The 21178-nt window shown below is 36.9% G+C and overlaps 1 protein-coding gene across 2 annotated transcripts in view; it reads left to right on the top strand.

Annotated features, from left to right (window-relative positions):
• The window catches only part of LOC139963043 (dynein axonemal heavy chain 5-like), a 63589-nt gene that overhangs the window by 36362 nt on the left and 6049 nt on the right, over positions 1–21178 (top strand). For both annotated transcript variants that reach the window (XM_071963503.1, XM_071963504.1), the window contains 30 exons: positions 211–375; positions 1102–1224; positions 1712–1844; positions 2308–2426; positions 3179–3301; positions 4309–4551; positions 5210–5362; positions 5746–5886; positions 6248–6341; positions 6708–6856; positions 7627–7781; positions 8079–8232; positions 8657–8821; positions 9872–10060; positions 10484–10640; positions 11226–11431; positions 12165–12455; positions 12756–12923; positions 13264–13401; positions 13923–14050; positions 15510–15639; positions 16086–16280; positions 16898–17053; positions 17359–17541; positions 18231–18474; positions 18800–18914; positions 19118–19308; positions 19794–20101; positions 20584–20719; positions 20940–21079. In XM_071963503.1, coding sequence (XP_071819604.1) covers positions 211–375; positions 1102–1224; positions 1712–1844; positions 2308–2426; positions 3179–3301; positions 4309–4551; positions 5210–5362; positions 5746–5886; positions 6248–6341; positions 6708–6856; positions 7627–7781; positions 8079–8232; positions 8657–8821; positions 9872–10060; positions 10484–10640; positions 11226–11431; positions 12165–12455; positions 12756–12923; positions 13264–13401; positions 13923–14050; positions 15510–15639; positions 16086–16280; positions 16898–17053; positions 17359–17541; positions 18231–18474; positions 18800–18914; positions 19118–19308; positions 19794–20101; positions 20584–20719; positions 20940–21079 — 4992 coding nt within the window. The remainder of the gene's footprint in view (positions 1–210; positions 376–1101; positions 1225–1711; positions 1845–2307; positions 2427–3178; positions 3302–4308; positions 4552–5209; positions 5363–5745; positions 5887–6247; positions 6342–6707; positions 6857–7626; positions 7782–8078; positions 8233–8656; positions 8822–9871; positions 10061–10483; positions 10641–11225; positions 11432–12164; positions 12456–12755; positions 12924–13263; positions 13402–13922; positions 14051–15509; positions 15640–16085; positions 16281–16897; positions 17054–17358; positions 17542–18230; positions 18475–18799; positions 18915–19117; positions 19309–19793; positions 20102–20583; positions 20720–20939; positions 21080–21178) is intronic.

Raw genomic sequence — 21178 nt, forward strand, 5'->3', positions numbered from 1 at the left:
GTGGTTTCGTACGATGTTATACATCTTTTCCTTCTCTATACACCAGTGCATTATATTGACAATATAATGCTATTTGTTAGTTTGTTTGTTTGTTTGTTAGTATGTTAGTATGTTTGTGTGTTGTTCTGTTCATCATGGTCAGAAGTCAGACATAAGTTTTGTATTATACTGTTAGATTTGTCAACATGTACTTCCTATTTCTCTTGGCAGCTATTGGAGTGCATGTATGTAAGACAGTCCATTGATATATTGGCTGGTCTGATACCATCTGATGAAGGGAGTAACCCGCCCACCAGGGACCACCTCTCAAAGCTTTATGTCTTTGCAATCATGTGGTCACTGGGTGCCTTACTGGAGTTGGACGATCGTAAGAAGGTATTTTACCTGCATTAGTTTCCCTGATAACCTTCACTGGTCTCACGTTTTGTAATGAAACCAAGTACAGGCTCGTTCCTCCATATCCATTCATAATGCATTTCACTGTTGCCGGAAGATCTGTCTATGTCGTACCTGATAATATGTAAAGGATGTACAGTACATAAATCGACTGTAAGGACATTTCTAGACCTTTAGCAAATTTCGTTCCTGAAGCAACTCGCACAGCTTAACTTCCTTGAATGAAACAATTTTGATTTCTCAAAACAACAATTGTTACATCTTTATGAGATGAAACTTCATCCTTAAATTGTCCGTTTATCACCAAGATATTTATCAGAGCTATTACAGCCTTATAATGCACCTTGTGGATTGTGCTCTCCGAATAAACTTGCTTTCACGGTAAAGTCCACAACCATATCCTGGGCAAACTGCTGTCTTGCGTCTGCTACTCCACATTGTTGGTACAAATTAGTGGAATCCATCAAGCTCTCTCCTCCTACTCTTGTGTCCGTCATATCAACTCTGAAAACTCATCTGTTACTAGAACTCAACGACTTCTAATTGACGTTTTCCTTTTGTTATCTTATTCTTTGTCTGTTCCTTGCTTTGCCCTTTCACACTGTTGTTTCACTGCCACACGAGCAAAATTTTTTGACGGATACCGACACATTACGAGTGTTCATCATTATTATGATGAAATATGTTAATTTTTACTTTAAACAGCTTGAGGAGCAGATGAAAGCGGATGGCACCCTTGATCTACCACGGATCGATGCCAGTAGTCAGGATACCATCTTTGAATATATGGTAGATGATAATGGACAGTGGGTTCATTGGAAGGAGAAGGTATGTATTCCTTGACTTTATCATGATTGAGTTGTAAAATACACACATGTGAATATGTTCATGTAATGGTTACCTGAAGTACATTACGATGAGTAAAAACAGCACTGTTCAGTTAAGTTAATAGCTTGAACATTCTTATCCTTCTGTTGTAGCCAAAGATGCCATATGAAACCAAATATATATGTTTGTAGTCAAATATGATAAAGAACCTGCAACTTTATTCAGCGTAATCAATGGTTAGGACAAATAATTGTGGTACTTAGTATTGCATCCACCGGTGGTTTGTGGATTTGAGGTACACAATTTTTTTTTCCTTCAAAAATGTTATGTTTTATTTATACTTTAATAAAAGAACACAGTTCTTATGATCTGATGATAAATGAAATGGTAGATATATTTCTAAATTATTGACATTGGTTTGATAGTATTGGAGATAACAGATCTTTATATATATATTTTTCTTGGGTACAATATTATCCTTCGTCAGGTTCTGGACTATGTGTATCCCAAGGATTCCACTCCAGACTATGCGACCATTTTGGTTCCGAATGTTGACAATGCCAGAACAGATTTCTTGATTTCAACCATCTCAAAACAGAACAAGGCAGCTCTGCTTATTGGTAAGATGTCTTTAAATATATGCTTAGACATAACAAATCCTTAACTCTAGTATGGATTGCAGTACTAGTAGAATGGGGGGTGGGGGGGGCTGGGGTCAATCCAGTTTGATGTTCATATTGATAAAACAGACAAAAATCCTTCACCGAATGTTAAACAGAATTCAGTGAATATTTAATAGAATTCTCAGTAAAAGATTCATTGACATGACACCACTTGGCAGAAATCAATTCACTGACGAGGCTAGTTTTGTAATAGATTTAATTCTTAGATACATTGCAGAGAATTGTTTCAAAGCTAAAAAAATAACAATGCTTGTTATTTCTCTTTGTCCAGAACAGTGTCTGAATCACGAGATGTTACTATTTTACAATGACAGATATAATCTTTCACTTCCTTGGTGACTTTACTGATATCTTTATTGCATTGCTATTCTCATACATAATGCTTGTATCTATTATACAGGTGAGCAAGGTACTGCAAAGACTGTTGTTATTCAAGGCTATTGCCAAAAGTATGACCCAGAACAACATCTCTTCAAGGGATTTAACTTTTCATCTGCTACCACTCCTAACATGTACCAGGTAAGCTTGCATACTCATTCACAGATTGGACCTCTTGTTAATGCCTCCCCCATCATGTCCTGCATTACAGGTTGTTTAATACTGTAGAATACAAATAGAGCAATAAAATCATGCTGTGAATTTTTCTTAAAATCATATTTTATCATAATGAAATGATATAGTTTATATATATATATATATATATATATATATATATATATATATATATATATATATATATATTTTTTATTATTCCTACAAAAACATAGGAAGATGAAAACATTCATTTCGATTCATTTAATTTCTTTTATAACATAACATCGAGAGCTAAAAATCATTTTGTGTATATTTTCTTAAAATTATATTTTCAGAATAAAATGATATGGTTTTTTTTTTTTAAATTTTTTTATGACTCCTACAAAAGCATAGGACGATGAAAACATTTATTTCCATTTATTTAATCTCTTTTATAATGTACCATCAAGAGCTAAAATCATGTTGTGTATTTTTCTTAAAATCATATTTTCAGAATAATATGATATAGTTTTAATATTTCTTTTTTTTGATTATTCCTACAAAACCATAGGAAGATGACAACAGTTATTTCCATATATTTAATCTCTTTTATAGCGTAGCATTGAGAGCTAATATTCATGTTGTGTATTTTTCTTAATATCATATTTTCAGAATAAAATGATAGTTTGTTTTATGATTCCTACAAAAACATAGGAAGATAAAAACATTTATTTCCATTTATTTAATCTCTCTTATAGCGTACCATTGAGAGCTATGTGGATAAGAGGGTTGGTACAACATATGGACCTCCTGCTGGCAAGAGTATGACCATCTTTATAGATGACATCAACATGCCTGTTATCAATGAATGGGGTGATCAGGTAATGATAGCTGGGGATTAAATCATGATATTTATGTGGTTATCATTGACAAAAGAGGGGATTGAGTAATGATACTCACATATTAACTCATGATATCTATATTCCATATTGATATAGTACTACTGACATAGACAGTGAGCCATATTAAGTTACTATTAATGAATGAGGTGATTAAGTAATGATACTCACACATTAACTCATGATATCTATATTCCATATTGATTTAGTACTCCTGACATACACAGGAAGCCATATTAAGTTACTATCAATGAATGAGGTGATTGAGTAATGATGCTCACATATTATCTCATGATATCTATATTCCATATTGATATAGTACTCCTGGCATAGACAGGAAGCCATATTAAGTTACTATCAATGAATGAGGTGATTGAGTAATGATACTCACATATTAACTCATGATATCTATATTCCACATTGATATAGTACTCCTGGCATTTGACAGGAATCCATATTAAGTTACTATCAATGAATGAGGGACTTGAGTAATGATACTCACATATTAACTCATGATATCTATATTCCATATTGATATAGTACTCCTGGCATAGACAGAAATCCATATTAAGTTACTATCAATGAATGAGGTGATTGAGTAATGATACTCGCATATTAATTCATGATATCTATATTCCATATTGATATAGTACTCCTGGCATAGACAGGAAGCCATATTAAGTTACTATCAATGAATGAGGTGATTGAGTAATGATACTCGCATATTAATTCATGATATCTATATTCCATATTGATATAGTACTCCTGGCATAGACAGGAAGCCATATTAAGAAACTATCAATGAATGAGGTGATTGAGTAATACTAGAATATTAACTCATAATTTTACATTGCCTCTCTTGTCAGGGTGTTTAGGATAAGGTAATGCTATCCGCAATGCTACACTAGTCTAGTCATAAGGTGTACACAGATGACAACCACAAAAGATTTCTTTTGATTACCATATTAGCGTTCTCTTTGCACTTGTAGATCACGAATGAAATTGTCAGACAACACATGGCAATGAAAGGATTCTACAGTCTGGAGAAACCAGGAGAATTCACAAACATTGTGGACATTCAGTTCCTAGCAGCCATGATCCAGCCTGGAGGAGGCAGGAATGACATCCCTGAACGTCTTAAGAGACAGTTCAATGTCTTTAACTGTACCCTGCCATCCAATACATCTATTGATAAAATCTTCAGCACAGTAGCAGAGGGCCACTACTGCCAGGTGAGAGAAACATTTCATCATTAGTTAGAATATTAAAACTAAAAACCTTCTTCACAGTTTACCCAAAGATATATTTTGAGAAGTTAATGTTCTGTGATCGAGGTAGCTCGCTGTATCTTATCTTCTGTGATATTTTTGTATATTGGATTTTATTTGAAGGGATTCCCAGAGCATTCAAAAAGGAACAAATATATAACAGATACTTTTGCGGGAAATCCCTTTTTGAAAAGATACCTAACCATTTTATGTTCTTTTCAGTAACACTTTGATTACTCTATGATATTTTCATATTTGGGCATAGAATTTTCCTTTTTTTTTTTGGATTTTGTTTTTGCAACAATCTTACAGAAGTTCATGCTTAAAGATAGTAGAATAAAAGCGTAAATTTGTTGTTTATTACAGATCTGTTGTTATTCTGTTGATCTGTTGTTATTTACAGAGCTGTACAAGTGTCAGCTATAAACTGCATCATAGTTTCAGTGTGTATCTTGCATTTAATCATCCATAGCACCACAGATAGAACAGATGGTAATCAAACAACAACCTTCACAGTACAAACACTCTAAAGACATGGCAATGAACATTAATGAAGGGTTTTCTTTTCTTTCTTTTTCGTCATAAGTTTCTGCAATGTTGATATGATTGTTTATTGTAATAGGAGAGAGGTTTCCCTGAAGAGGTTTGCCAGCTTGCCAGTGGTTTGGTTTCCTGTACCCGTAAACTCTGGCAAAGGACCAAGATAAAGATGTTACCAACCCCGGCTAAGTTCCATTACATCTTCAACTTGAGAGATCTCAGTCGAATTTGGCAGGTAAGGGCAGCCTACATACAGATACAGCAATACAAGTAGGATTTTTCCTAGAGTAGCTATTAAGAACTGAAGTCAAAGAGAAAATAATCAACTCTGAAAGTTTCTTTTAAATCTTAACTTTTAGTTTACAGAGGAATGTAAATGTAATAATATTTAACTAAAGATGTGAATAAGCAAAACAAAAGCATCAGCCTGTTTGGTTTGTCTATAGTGTTTACCAACAGATTATTAATTAAAGTCAAAAGTTCTTTGACTAAGCGTTTCAGGATGCAAACGTTATGGTAAGCTTGATGAACACAATGAATATAAAATAGGATACCAAGAATATTCATTCCCAGTTTTTGAATTTATTTTCATAGTTTCTGTTTTTGCTTCAATGACAGGGAATGCTGAACACACTGAGTGACGTGGTTACAAATGACACAGTAATGCTGGCATTATGGAAACACGAATGTAGCCGTGTCATAGCCGACAGGTTCACCAACCAGGAAGACAAAGATTGGTTTGAGGTCATGCTCAAAAAGGTGAGGTTTGTTACACCTAGGACCTTTGTGTGGTAGTAAGACTCATGCAAATGAATGTATCTGTGTGGTAGCTGACATGAATGTAACCCTGTAGTGAATGTAGCTGTTTACAAACTCCAAGATGAGGTTTGGTTTGAGGTCATGCTCCAGCAGGTGAGATTAATATCACATAACATCCTTGTAGTAGTTAATCTCTAGTAATTGTGTGTGGAATTTCTGTGGTATCTTGACTCTTGATGGAGGCCATTGTACTAAAGGTTTATTTGTATTTATTATTGCGTTGCTTATTCAGTAATTGATTGCGGATATGACACTACCTGCTGTTAAGGTTAAAAAAATCCTTTTCTTTTTTTGTTTCTAGACAATAGAAGAAGACCTTGGTACTGCCTTGGCAGAGCAGATTCCTAAAGATCCTTACTTTGTAGACTTTCTTAGAGATGCTCCTGAAGCAACAGGTAACCTCCCCCACCCCCTCCTCCCTCCCCCTCCTCCCTCCCTCCCCGTCCTTCCTCCCCTTCCTCCCTCACCCCTCTCCTTGAGCTGTATTCCATTACTTATTAAGAACATATAACAGGCAAAACATGAACTTACATTTGTGAATTACTGACACTTCAGGATTGAGAGTAAACATCTAATATTGCTGGTGTTTTATAGAAACCAAACATAATATGAGGACTCTCTGTATTAGTTGATGACAGCAAAAACGATCTGATCTCAAGCTGCTATCAGTTGCTCTGTATCCTACAGTTTTCTTTGTCATTAGGGTAGGATGGAATGTTTACTCAATCAGTTTTAAATTCCCTTCTCTCCATTGTCATTAGGTGAAGAGCCAGACGATGCCGATTTTGAAGCTCCGAAGATATACGAGCCGATCGAGGGTTACGATCACCTCAACAATAGACTGATCATGTTTCAACAAATGTATAACGAGACTGTAAGAGGAGCTACCATGGATCTGGTCTTCTTCAATGTATGTAGCATTTTATTACTACTGCTTGCTTTATTGTGAATACGGTTCAAATGTAGTATTTTGTTGCTATAGAGATGCAGGCTGTGTATTATGAATCAAGGATGCATTATTCGGTTGATGGAGACTTAATGAACAGAAGTGAGCTTGAGAGACATCTATTTAGAGGATGTTATAACTGGTAGAGTTATTAATGATGAAGGTGGTTGAAAGTATCGAGGAGAAACAAGTATCCTTTCTGGTATCCTCTGAAGATACTTATAGGACACCACACTATTCATTGCAGCTTAATACACTCTTCTACACTGTATACTGTCTGATTCAATAAGACCTGTAAACTAATGTTTCTTCAGAAACTATCAGTTATTAGAGACGGGATGATGACCATGGTTAATGCCAGAATTTGACTGTTTTTTGTTTGTTTCTTGTTTCCCCAGTATACTATAAGTTAGAATGATATAAAGTTGTATGATGTCAGACATCTGTAAGGTGCAGTACAGTAAGGGAGATGTAAAGCTTAAGATGGTGGATTCCATGCTCTGTTGTGTTACAGTACATAACCAGATCGCTCCAGCATTGACAATTGTATACTGTTCTCTTGGAACTTTAGTTTGAAAACATGTGACTTATTCCAAATCAAGCTAGCCATTGAGGCAGCTTATTAAAGATAGTTGTTGGTCAGTATTTGATGTTACTACATGCATAGTAATATACTGTGAACAGAGAGTAACATTCGTGCATTACTTGATAGTATATCTTCTATCCCTTTACAGGATGCTATGGTCCACTTGGTAAAGATTTCTCGTATTATCCGTACCCCGAGAGGCAATGCCCTTTTGGTTGGTGTTGGGGGATCTGGCAAGCAGAGTTTAACCAGATTAGCCTCCTTCATCGCTGGATACAAAATTTTCCAAATTACACTGACGAGGTAGGTCCCCCCCCCCTGTAAAGGGTTCTTGAGTCAACAAGTGATTCATTGATACAAAATTTCTTGTTCTTGCATATGATGTGTATCTTTCTTGCAGGGAAGAAATGTAAAGAATTTTTCTTACTTATATATATTTGCTTTTCCCAAACTTCAGAAAAGGATTTTGTTTTGGCTCTCTTTGTTACTTTGATGTTTGAATTTTAAAGCTTTATTTCTTTACTTCCACAATACTAATGTTAGACCTGATCCTGTATTTTATCTGTAGGTCCTTACCTTTATGATATCTCTTGCCTTCAGATCTTACAATTCTAGCAATCTGATGGACGACTTGAAGTATCTCTACCGTACAGCTGGCCAGCAGGGCCAGGGCATCACGTTTATTTTCACTGACAATGAAATTAAAGATGAAGGCTTTCTGGAGTACATGAACAATGTCTTAGCATCCGGAGAGGTAAACACTTGACTAACTACTTGAAGCAGCCTGGTAACCTTATCAACCATTCATGACCATTTAAGCCCTGGCTGGCATCCTTATTAACTCTTCATGACCATTTAAGCTAGGGCTTGCTTCAAGATCATTGTGTGGTTTCAACTAGTAGTCATATTGTCATTATACAACAGTAGTACCACAATTGAATTCAGTCATAGCTCATGTAACAGTTTACATAATGGCAAGAGGTTTGCTTTGTGTTGTTGTTATGAAACTAAAAGATAGACCATTTCTTCCCCTCAACGTACTGACAGTTTAGCAGATTGCCAGCCTATTCTCTTTACCCTTCCCTGGTTACACCAGTTACCGATCAGTTCTGTCTCCTGTTGTTTATCTTCGTTATGTATCTAATTCTTCATCTCGTTGTTTTGATCATTCTGTTCAGGTCTCCAACCTCTTTGCTCGTGATGAGATCGATGAGATAAACGGAGAGCTCATTCCAGTCATGAAGAAGGAGTTTCCACGACGACCACCAACCAATGAAAACCTATATGAGTATTTCCTCTCTAGGGCTAAGACTAACCTCCATGTTGTCCTGTGCTTTTCTCCTGTAAGTATAAATACAATACAATACCCTAGTATATACATAACATTATACTCTATACAGGACAGCTCCTATACATAACTATCTATGTTACCATTACTGTAAGTTTCCAAACATTTTTCAACAGATGATATGAGAGTTCTGTTAGTTTTGCAGTAAGTGCATGATGTAAGAATATAAAAACAGAGTATTGCATATGTGTTTCCAAGGGCTTAGGAACCAGGGGGCACCAGCCCCCCCAGTGAATAATATGGGGGGGCGGAAGTATCATTCCGCCCCCCGCTTCGCAAGTCAGAAAACCCCTTTTTCATTTCTCAATAAATGATAACAACATTTGTCATTTTACTCAGAACATTTTGGCAGAAAGAAATCTTATTTGGAGCACCAAATTGCATCTAAGGCCAGGTGAAAATGCAAAATTATTTACAAAATGGAGTGGGTGTTGAAGTGTGCTATATTGCACCAAATTGCATCTGAGGCCACCTGGAAATGCAGACCCCTCCCCCAGGCCGGCCATCAGTCTTCAGCCCCCCCCACTCAAAAGTACCTTCCTACGACACTGTGTTTTTCCTTTGCCTGCCATATATCTTCTTTCACAATTATATTGTTACTTTGTCACAAAAAATTGACATTCATACTTACTCCTCAATTTGTAGCTATTCTTAAAAACGAAGAAGGAATATATGACATAAACTGGGTCACAGCACACAACGCCAACAATACCATTTGCAAAAGTCCAGTTTCTTTTCTCACAAATGTATCCATATTTTAATCCTTGCCATGTATTATAATAGTCAATATCTTTGACTGTGAATTGAAAATGTAAAATTAAAATGTACCACTTTTGGAACCCTGGACAGTGAAATTATAAATCTTCTTACTTTACCTCTCATGAATGAAGACTTCACTCATTTTACCTTTGATTGTAATAATATCTCAACTGGAGGATACAGTACTAGTATGCAATCCCTTCTTCTTTGAAAAGTTTTTTCTGTTCCAATTTTCTTTGTGAACTGTATTGGTTTTTAATTTGCTGACTATATTCTATACTTACAGGTCGGAGAGAAGTTCCGTAACAGATCGTTGAAGTTCCCCGGTCTGTTTTCTGGATGTACGATGGATTGGTTCAGCCGTTGGCCAAAAGATGCATTAGTGGCTGTCTCTCATCATTTCTTGTCAAATTTTGATATTGTGTGCACGGATCAGGTCAAGAAGAGCGTTGTAGGTGTCATGGGTGTGTTTCAGGTGAGTGGGCTGCCAAATTTACTCTACATTTATTATTAAACAATTAACCGAGTACACATACCTACTGGTGTGCTGTATTCATTAGTGGCTGATAGTTCTCATTATTGAGGGATAGCTGCCTATTTCATAACGTTGTGTCCTTTGGCAAGATGCTTTATCTCACTTGCCTCTCTCCACCCAGGGGTTAGATGGGTACCTGTGAGGTAACCTGTCATTGGGCCCAGTATATAACTGCTGCAGACTGGAGGGATTGTCTCTGGGACAAGTTATCATTGATCAGGGGATAATATAACGTCTGTAAAGCGCTTTGAGACCTATCGCTGGGATAAAGCGCTATATAAAATCAAATGTTATTAATATTATTATAGCTAATAATAACCTGGCAGGTCACAATCTACTTTCCAATTGACTTTCCTTTGACAGGATATGGTGGCTGAGACTTGTGTAGAATACTTTCAGAGGTTCAGAAGGCAGACCCATGTCACCCCTAAATCCTATCTTTCCTTCCTGGAAGGCTACAAGACCATTTATCAGGAAAAGAAGGATTCAATCGGAGTGTTGGCAGAGAGGATGAAGACAGGTAAGAGACGGGTCTCACGATTGGCTTCTGTTTCAGGAAGTATCAGTTTAAAGAGAGAAGAAACTGCTGTATGTATTGCAAAATGTCTGTGTAGGTTAATATGAAGAAGATCCTGCTAGGATTAGAATGTCAGGTCCTCATAACTATCAGCTTAAAAAGAGTAGAGAAAGTATTAGCAAACTGCTTTATGTATTGCATAATGTCTGTGTAGGTAAATATGAAGAAGATCCTGCTAGGATTAGAATGTCAGGTCCTCATAACTATCAGCTTAAAGAGAGAAGAAACTACTAGCAAACTGTTGTATGTATTGCAAAATGTCATTGTAGGTTAACATGAAGAAGATCCTGCTAGGATCAGAATGTCAGGCCTTCCCTCATAAGTATCCGTTCAAAGAGAGAAGAAACTGTTAGCAAAGTGCTTTATGTATTGCATAATGTCTGTGTAGGTAAAATATGAAGAAGATCCTGCTAGGATCAGAATGTCAGGCCCTCCCTCATAAGTATCAGTTTACTGATATGATAACATAATGGTTTATAATACTTCAACATTGTCAGGTTTGTAAGATTTTTTTCTGTTTATTTCCAGGTTTGGCTAAGCTTGTGGAGGCTACTGTGTCTGTCAATGAACTGAGTAAGGAACTTCAGGTAAAGGAGAAAGAGTTGGCTATTGCCTCAAAGAGAGCAGATCAAGTGTTAGCAACGGTGACTGTCAGTGCTCAAGCAGCAGAGAAGGTCAAAGCTCAGGTCCAGAAAGTCAAGGACAAAGCCCAGGCAATTGTGGATGAGATTAATGTAAGTATATGTATAACAGTATATAATTATATTAATGTAAGTTTATGTAAACAAAGATGTAACTATATTAATGTAACTATATGTATACAAAGATGATATTATATTAATCTAAGTATATGTACACAAGGATGTAGTTACATTAATGGAAGTAGATGTAGATAAGTATATTAATGTAATTATATGTACCCAAGTATGTAACTACATTAATGTAAGTATATGTACACAAGTATGTTATTATATTAATGTTAGTATAAGTATACAAGGATGTAATTATATTAATGTAAGTATATGTCTTCAAGTATGTAGTTACATGAATGGAAGTAGATGTATATTAGTATGTAATTACATTAATGTAAGTATATGTATTCAAGTATGTAATTACATTCATGTAAGTATATGTATACAAGTATATTAATTATATTAATTTTACAAGTATAATAGTTATATTTCATGTAAGTATATTTATACAAATGTGTGATTACATTAATCAAAGTATATGTCTACAAGTATGAAATTTGACGTATGCAGTTATATGTATATATGCTTGTAATTAGACGTAAACAAGTACATAATTACGTTAATGTAAGTATTCAAATATGTAATTACTTTAATGTTAAGTTCATCTGTGCAAGTATGTGGGTACAGCAATGAATCAATGTGAGGGTTACACTGCACGATATTTTGTTTAGATAAAATTTGAATTTTAAAGGGAGACATTTGTTTTAAATGACAGGGTGACAAAAAGATTGCGCTGGAGAAGTTAGCCGCTGCCAAACCTGCTCTGGATGAAGCTGAGAGAGCCTTAAATACCATTAAACCAGCTCACATCTCTACTGTTAAGAAACTGGCTAAACCTCCTCATCTCATCATGAGAATCATGGACTGTTGTCTCCTGCTCTTCCAACGGAGAATAGACCCCATCACCATGGACCCCGAGAGACCCTCTCCAAAGCCCAGCTGGCAGGAAGGTCTCAAGCTGATGGGTGGGGCTCAGTTCCTGCAAGGGCTCTTGACCTTTCAAAAGGTATGTGCAATGAATCACTGGAAGAGGGGGGGGGGGGGGGGAGTTAGGGAGGGATGAAAGAAGTATTGATCCAAATATGGATGGAAGACTGAAAAATAGTCACACCACTTGTAGGGGTGTCAGAGCTGAAGCCAGATGGAGGAGGAGGGGGAGGGGGCACATTGAAAAACTTGCTGAAATTATAGGCAAAATACGGAGGATCCTTATGGAATCGCTCGTGGTTATTTATGCAGGGAGAAAACTTGCTTCACTATTGGCTATTAAGTGAATTACGTTCTTTTAATTTTGTTTTGTACGTAGGACACTATTAATGAGGAAACAGTGGAGTTACTGTATCCATATATGAGAATGGAAGACTACACTCTAGAATCAGCCAAGAAGGTCTGTGGTGATGTGGCTGGTCTCTGCGCCTGGACTAATGCTATGGCTGTCTTCTTTGGTATTAATAAAGAAGTGTTACCTCTTAAGGTAAGTCATTTGGTATGAGCTCATGCTATTGCATATGTTTCTTTGGTATTTAAAGAACTTTTAATATATGTAAGGTAAAGTTTAATTGCATGAGAAAATGTTATTGCAGTGTTCTATGGGTATTATTAAAGAAGTGTCACCCACTTAATGGGTGAGTTAATCACACAAGCTGATGCTATGGCTGTGATATCAGTTATAAAGAAGTTTATCATATTTAATATTTGTAAAGTTCTTTCCGCAATTTGCGGATATTGTACTCAGTGCCACAGCTCTATGTTGTTGTGTTCATCCGTCAGTGTCTGATATTTCTTCTCACTGTTCCTTAAATTTCCTCCGCCAGGCTAATTTGGCTGTTCAAGAAAACCGCCTTGGGAAAGCTCAAGTGAGTTTGCAAGCTGCACAAGCCCAGCTTGATGAGAAGCAGAAGGAGTTAGATGTTGTACAGGCCCAGTATGATGCAGCTATAGGAGAGAAACAGGTACCATCATCCTCACTCAATCTATGCTCTACCCCCTTGAGTACTTAACAAAGGGTTTGCTTTTCTGTGACAGTTATCATCTGGATTGCTTACTTTGCTCTGTGCCGTATTATTCTTAGATCTAGAGGAAAATAATTTCAAGGAAACAAATCTGTAAGCTGAGGATTTGTATTCTCATAGCTGGAGATTTGTATTCTGTAATACCTCCCACATGTAGAGCAGCCAAATACAAACTTATTGCACTGATTGCCTTACTCTAGCACTCTTACAGTCAAGTTAAGGATGACCTAGTCACCTGGATTCTTATAAAGGTTCACTTGTGTTTGCTCAGGCATCTTAATGCATCAGTTTTACGAATCAGCTTGCTGTCATTTATGTGATATTCTTGTGAGTGCATTATTGTCATTGGAATCGTCAATTCTGGTGTTTTGATTGCAGGCATGTAGCTGTCATTTTCCTTTACTGTTTATTATTCTGTTATTGTAGCAGCGTTGAATTTCACTCTGTTGTTTGTCTAACAGGCACTGCTAGAGGATGCTGATAGCTGTCGCCGTAAAATGAACAACGCTACTACTCTCATCCAGGGACTTGGGGGAGAGAAAGTACGTTGGACTGAGGCCAGCAAGAGGTTCCAAGACCAAATCAATAGGTACAAATGCAGCGATTAAATATAATAGACAGAAGACAGATGTTGCTTGCTCTATGAGCTAAGAAACATTGTTGTATTATATTAGACATCACTCACCTGTGTAAAGTATAGTTGCTTCAATTATCCTATTGTCAACAGAAAATAGTCAATGGGTTTGATTACAAGATCATAAGCTGTTATACTACAGTTGTTTAGTTATTTTCCAAATATATTCTAGACAGACTCAATTTTAAGATCTGTGGTGAAACTTTAAAACCTATTTGACTGTTAACCTGAGCACATTCATCCTCACTGAGCAAGTGCTGGTGTAGTTTAAACTTTTCATGTCTGTGAATAATTTAGATAGTTTGAATCCCTAGGAAAGTGTTTTGGATAAGCATACTGAATCATTATGAAACTGTTTTGGATAAGCATACTAATTAGAATCTCTAGGAGAGTGTTTTGGATAAGCAAACTAGTTAGAATCCCTGGGAAAGTGTTTTGGATAAGCATACTAGTTAGAATCCCTGGGAAAGTGTTTTGGATAAGCATACTTAATCCTTAGAAAAGTGTTTTGGATAAACATACCAGTTAGAATCCTTAGAAAAGTGTTTTGGATAGGATAAGCATACCAGTTAGAATCCTTAGAAAAGTGTTTTGGATAAGCATACCAGTTAGAATCCTTATGAAAGTGTTTTGGATAAGCATACTGAATCATTAGGAAACTGTTTTAGATAAGCATACTAATTAGAATCTCTAAGAGAGTGTTTTGGATATGCAAACTAGTTAGAATCCCTGGGAAAGTGTTTTGGATAAGCATATGAATCCTTAAAAAAGTGTTTTGGATAAGCATACCAGTTAGAATCCCTGAGAAAGTGTTTTGGATAAGCATACCAGTTAGAATCCTAGGAAAGTGGTTTGGATAAGCATACCAGTTAGAATCCTTAGAAAAGTGTTTTGGATAAGCATACCAGTTAGAATCCTTAGAAAAGTGTTTTGGATAAGCATACCAGTTAGAATCCCTAGGAAAGTGTTTTGGATAAGCATACCAGTTAGAATCCCTAGGAAAGTGTTTTGGATAAGCATACCAGTTAGAATCCTTAGAAAAGTGTTTTGGATTAGCATACCCGTTAGAAAAGTGTTTTGGAAAGCATACCAGTTAGAATCCCTAGGAAAGTGTTTTGGATAAGCATACCAGTTAGAATCCCTAGGAAAGTGTTTTGGATAAGCATACCAGTTAGAATCCTTAGAAAAGTGTTTTGGATAAGCATACCTGTTAGAATCGTTAGAAAAGTGTTTTGGATAAGCATACCAGTTAGAATCCCTAGGAAAGTGTTTTGGATAAGCATACTTTTATGTGACAATAATTGTGATCAACATGGATAACTTTTAAGGAAGGAGATTTTGTTTGTTAATTTCCATAGAATATGACTTGAGTCAATAAACTGCATTTGCTGTAACTTGCTTTATTTGTTCATAGACTGGTTGGAGATGTCCTGTTGGCGACTGGTTTCCTATCCTACTCTGGTCCATTCAACCAAGAGTTCCGTAACTTGATTCTGAAGAGTTGGAAGAGAGAGATGCATCATAATAAGATTCCTTATAGTGATGTAAGTATTTATAACTACCCCCCAACCCCCACCCCCACCAACTGCCTGCACCCTACAACCCCCCCCCCATCTTACTTTCTACAACTGTAGTCTTTCCCTCCTATGCTCCTTACTTGTCTTTTCAGTGAATTTAAAAACAGGAAGTTTGGGCAAAAGATAAATGGAAGATATGATGTCAGTCCCATCTGCCATGGTTTATTCATATCCAGTTCATTATTTGGGTATTAATCATGAATTTTATTCATAAGAATTCATTTCTAAGATGTAAGTGCGATCAATACCAGGGGCAAGGTACTTCTGTCCAGTTTAGTTGATTAAAATATGTTGCATTTGTTTCTCATGAATAATGATTTTGGAAGGACCACTTATACCCCCCCCCCACCCTTGATTTGTGAGGTGCCAGATACATTGTATAATACCCATACTGCTCTCATCTCCTACTATAGGATGTGAACGTGACTACCATGTTAAGTGATCCGACTACGGTGGGTGAGTGGAATCTCCAGGGACTGCCTAACGATGAGCTCTCTGTACAGAATGGTATCATCGTTACTAAAGCCAGTAGATATCCACTACTAGTAGATCCCCAGGGACAGGGTAAGGCTTGGATTACCAGCAAGGAGGCGGCCAATGAACTACAGGTACAGTATTAGTAAATTAGTTGTAATTAGTAGTAATTAATTAGTTAAAGACACTGACTGTGTGGTGATTTGGTTATTTACTTCATCTGATGTGTTTAGTACAATCCCCCTTTGTGTAAGGTGTTTCTGTATAACAGATAAATCATATATGAATGATTATAGTTGAAAAAGCTATCACCCTGCCAGGAGTGAACCTGTTGTCTCATGAAGACCATTAGCTTATAAGCTTCAATGCAGGTTAAATGAGGCTTTCTGTTAGGGTTTGGAAAGTTCCTTGACCTCTGACATGTGAAATTTATTATGATTGATCAATTTAAGAAATATTTTTGGACTTTTTGGCTCAAAAAAATGTTGATCAGTCCACCAGTGATTACAGTGAAAAGTTGACCAATGTGATAATTTACTGAAAACAAGCCCAGACCAGCCCTGGTATAACAAGTTTAATGTATATGTATGTAATAAAGTTTTCAAAAGTTTGCTCGATAAATAATGTGTCTTGCAATGGATCTAACATTGGAAAGATTCCTTGAACCATAGAGCCAGGTATTAGTCATACCACCATATAAATAAATGCTAGGAACCTTATTTGTATAAAGCCAATTTTCGTCTCTCTTCAGATCACATCTTTAAACCACAAGTATTTCCGCACCCATCTTGAGGACAGTCTATCCCTTGGAAGACCGCTGCTTATCGAAGATGTCGGAGAAGAATTGGATCCAGCTCTTGATAATGTACTGGAGAAAAATTTCATCAAGTCCGGATCAACGTTGAAGGTAAAACATTATTTGATCTTTTTTTTTTTAAATATAAATTCCACGGCGATGTCATTGCATCCGTTTACACTGTTTGTCTGTCATATATGACTATTATAAGCATTATAAAGTAATAATTAAGCATCATGTCACTCAAGATATGGTCTGCAGTGTTTATAGCCAGCACTAAATAGTTTCTTTATCTAGTGGATTAACTCAATATTACCTCTCTCCTGGGCTATAAACATTGAGGGCAGTCTATATGAACATCTATACTAGAAATGCAGAAAATAGACCATCAATATTTTCTATTTTTACTTTTCCAGGTGAAAGTAGGAGATAAGGAGTGTGATGTGATGGGTGAATTCCGTCTGTATATCACCACCAAGCTGGCTAATCCAGCTTACACCCCGGAGATTAGCGCAAGGACCAGTATCATTGACTTCACTGTCACCATGAAGGGATTAGAGGACCAATTACTGGGGCTTGTCATCCTCACTGAAAAACAGGTCAGTCTGAAATCTCTTCTAGTTGGGAACGGTGAGATCGTACCTGCTTGATCGGCTGAATTATGTAATAGTGAAGAATATCAAAGATGAAAATTTAAGAAAGTTGTTATTAAGGTTAATTTAGTAATTATGAAGTAGATTGCAACTTCAAAGATAGCAGAGATTAGTGTCATGGGGAATTTAGCGAGTAAAATTCCTTAAGTTTTGTTATTTTGGTTAAGAGCAAATATGGTTAACGAGTTAGGTTGTCATGTTGCATGTGTAGGTGGCTGCTATTGGGTGTCTGGTAAAAACATTGCCATGTCATTGTTAGTTGATGTTTACTGCCCTCAGTAAATTATCTACTAGAATGCCATGCCATTGGTAGTTGACGTTTACTGCCCTCAGTGAATTATCTACTAGACTGCCATGTCATTGTTAGTTGATGTTTACTGCCCTCAGTAAATTATCTACTAGTCCAGTAGCAAAACTTTTATAATGACAGAACTCACAAAAGCTAAGATACTTGTGATTACTCACTTTCTAGTGCCAATAGATATACCTGTATGTTTGCAGTATGCAAATCACCTACTTATGCCATACTAGGAGTACAAATCCTTGGATCCACTGGACATATATAAGATGTAAGATGTTTTTGGTTGTTTAGCTTCAAACTAATAAAGTTTGTTTTGTGTTTATGTATATTTCAGGAACTTGAATCAGAGAGGACAAAGCTGATGGAAGAAGTGACAGCTAATAAGAGAAAGATGCAGGAGTTAGAGGATAACCTGCTGTATAGACTGACCAGTACTGAGGGGTCTCTGGTGGAAGATGAGTCCCTCATAGAGGTACTACAGGTCACTAAAACTACTGCTGAAGAAGTCAGCGAGAAACTCACAGTAGCAGCAGAGACAGAGATACGTATCAACACTGCCAGAGAAGAATTCAGACCAGGTATGCAACATGATGATAAGTATCCTAACTATTAGGCTACACTATGTGATGCAGCATTGCAGTCAGTGAGTCAGTCAGGCACTGAGATGTACTGTTAGTTGAATAATCCACTGAGCTTTATGAGTGTGGCCTGGCCTCAACTAAACCTAGGGATAATGTTAATCTATAGCAGCTGATTTAGGGCATACCTCACCCTGCACTTTTTCTTTGCACGGGAACAAAGGATCAGATGTTTAAGTACTAAACCTCTTTGGTGATGATCTGTGATATATATTTTGCAGGGTTAAAGACTCAACACTCATGATATTTTTGTCTTTTTTTCCAGTTGCGACCAGAGGCAGCGCTCTATATTTCCTGATTGTAGAAATGAGTGTGGTGAATGTGATGTATCAAACATCCCTGAAGCAATTCCTGGGAATCTTTGACCTCTCCATGGCAAGGTATAACTCATAGGAGTCATTGTTATATTTAGATCTACATTGTTTTATTCATCTGTATGACAAAAGCCTCCATTGTTTCATTTGTTTGATCAACCTATTGTTTCTCATTTGATATATTGTCAAGATTATTTATTTCTGCTGCAGCTAATCAATCAGATTGTAGAGGATTAAATAATGTCCTTAATCCATGTTTTCTCTTGCAGATCTCAGAAGAGTCCCATCACCTCCAAGCGCATTGTTAACATCATTGACTTCTTGACATTTGAAGTCTTCAAGTACACCTGTCGTGGTCTCTATGAGAACCACAAGTTCCTCTTTACTCTGCTTTTGGCCCTCAAGATTGACCTTCAGGGAGGCAAAGTTAAACATGAGGAATTTCAGATACTCATCAAAGGTGAGTTCTCTCTGCTATCACGGTGGATGAATGAAGCACAAGCAGTGCTTTGTCCTAAAATTAAGAGCATTATTTGTGGTATTTACTTATCAGCAAGCACTCAGAAACTATCTCAAACTGTAGTCTGTTTTGGCTTGAAATCATAACAGAAAAATTTCCTTTACAGTTGGTGTTACCATAGTGTCTGTCCTACTCATCACCCAGTAAAAACAGTGTTACACAGGGGAGTTTCTCCCATGCATCACCCACTGCATTTGTGCTTATTCCTTACTCAGTAGTGAGCCCATGATGTCTCTCACCATTTTTTATTATTATGATTTCTTACCCAAGCGGTGTAACCATGGTGTGTCTCACCCTGTACATTGCTATTATTTTTTTACCCAGTTGGTGTAACCGCTTTCTCTCATGCTGCATATAGTTTTCTTTCTTAATCAGGTGGCATGGCGTCTCTCATCATTCCGCTTTATTCTTTCGTCCTCCTTCAGGTGGTGCTGCTCTCGACATGAACTCTGTCGAACCCAAACCCAAGAAGTGGATTTTTGACATCACCTGGTTGAACCTGGTTCAGTTGAGCAGCCTTCCTCAGTTCTCCCAGTTACTGGGTCAGATCAGTCGTAATGACAAAGCCTGGAAGCATTGGTTTGATGAAGATGCCCCCGAGGAAGCTATCATCCCCGATGGGTACTCTGCATCTCTAGATGTCTTCCGTAAACTTCTCCTCATCCGATCCTTCGTACCCGACAGGACCATTCCACAGGCCAGGAAGTACATAGCTGAAGCTATCGGACCTCGGGTGAGTACCCCCAGATAGCAAAACGAGTACCCCTGATCCCCCTGCTGGTATAATTACTTGATATAATAATTCATGATTCTACTTTCTTGTTCTACTTTCTTTTAACATTTCAGTCATTGGTTTTTGCAATTATGACTCAAAGCCTTCTCTACCAGATTGAAATCGAAATTTAATTTCTTACTTTTTTTTAACCACAAAATTACTCAAATTGGTCATTATTTTCTATCAGTTACATTAAGTTTCCTTTCTCTCTGTTGTAATCTTAACACCAGAGAATGTATTGATAAGCTGAAAATATTCCAATATTTCTGCAACATGTATTTTGCCAATTTGTAAAGTGTTCCCTCAATTTGTGCAAATTTGCTGATTTTAGGAATGATCGTGGATGTTACTGATTCCTGAATGAGCATTGTTGCTACTTACTTGGTTTTAATAATGAAACTTAATTTTTAATATTTGTCTCCTTTGATTTATTTCAACAGTATGCTGAGGGTGTCATTCTCAACCTTGAGAGCATGTGGGAGGAGAGTAACGTTAAAACACCCATGATCTGTTTCCTGTCCATGGGATCAGACCCCACAGCGGCTATAGAGCTAGTGGCCAAGAAAATGAGCATCAGTAAGTCGTTTAACCAAATAATACTTCATTATCTGTTTATCAAATGTCATATGTGAAATAACTGAAATTTTTACCAGCAGTTAAAGGGTTGGATTAAACGGCAAAATGTTATTTCGTTCGGTATGAGGTAAAGGATTAGGGATTCTAACTGGATTATTGTAGTTAGTTTCCATTAGTCGCAACTTATGCTTCATATATGGAATGTTTTGTTTCTTGACAGGATGCCGTGCCATTAGTATGGGCCAGGGGCAAGAGGTCCATGCCAGGAGGCTCATTAGTGGATCCATGGCGGAAGGAGGATGGGTTCTTCTACAGAATTGTCATCTCGGCTTGGACTTCATGGATGAAATGTTAGACAGTGTAAGTCTTACCTTTTAATATCACTTCCAGGCCCAGGATTAATTGAACGTTCACCAAAATCTTGAGGACGGACGTCTCTTTTCTCATGGAAGGATTTTA

Source organism: Apostichopus japonicus, chromosome 21, assembly GCF_037975245.1.
Source record: "Apostichopus japonicus isolate 1M-3 chromosome 21, ASM3797524v1, whole genome shotgun sequence".
Classification (NCBI taxonomy): domain Eukaryota; kingdom Metazoa; phylum Echinodermata; class Holothuroidea; order Aspidochirotida; family Stichopodidae; genus Apostichopus; species Apostichopus japonicus.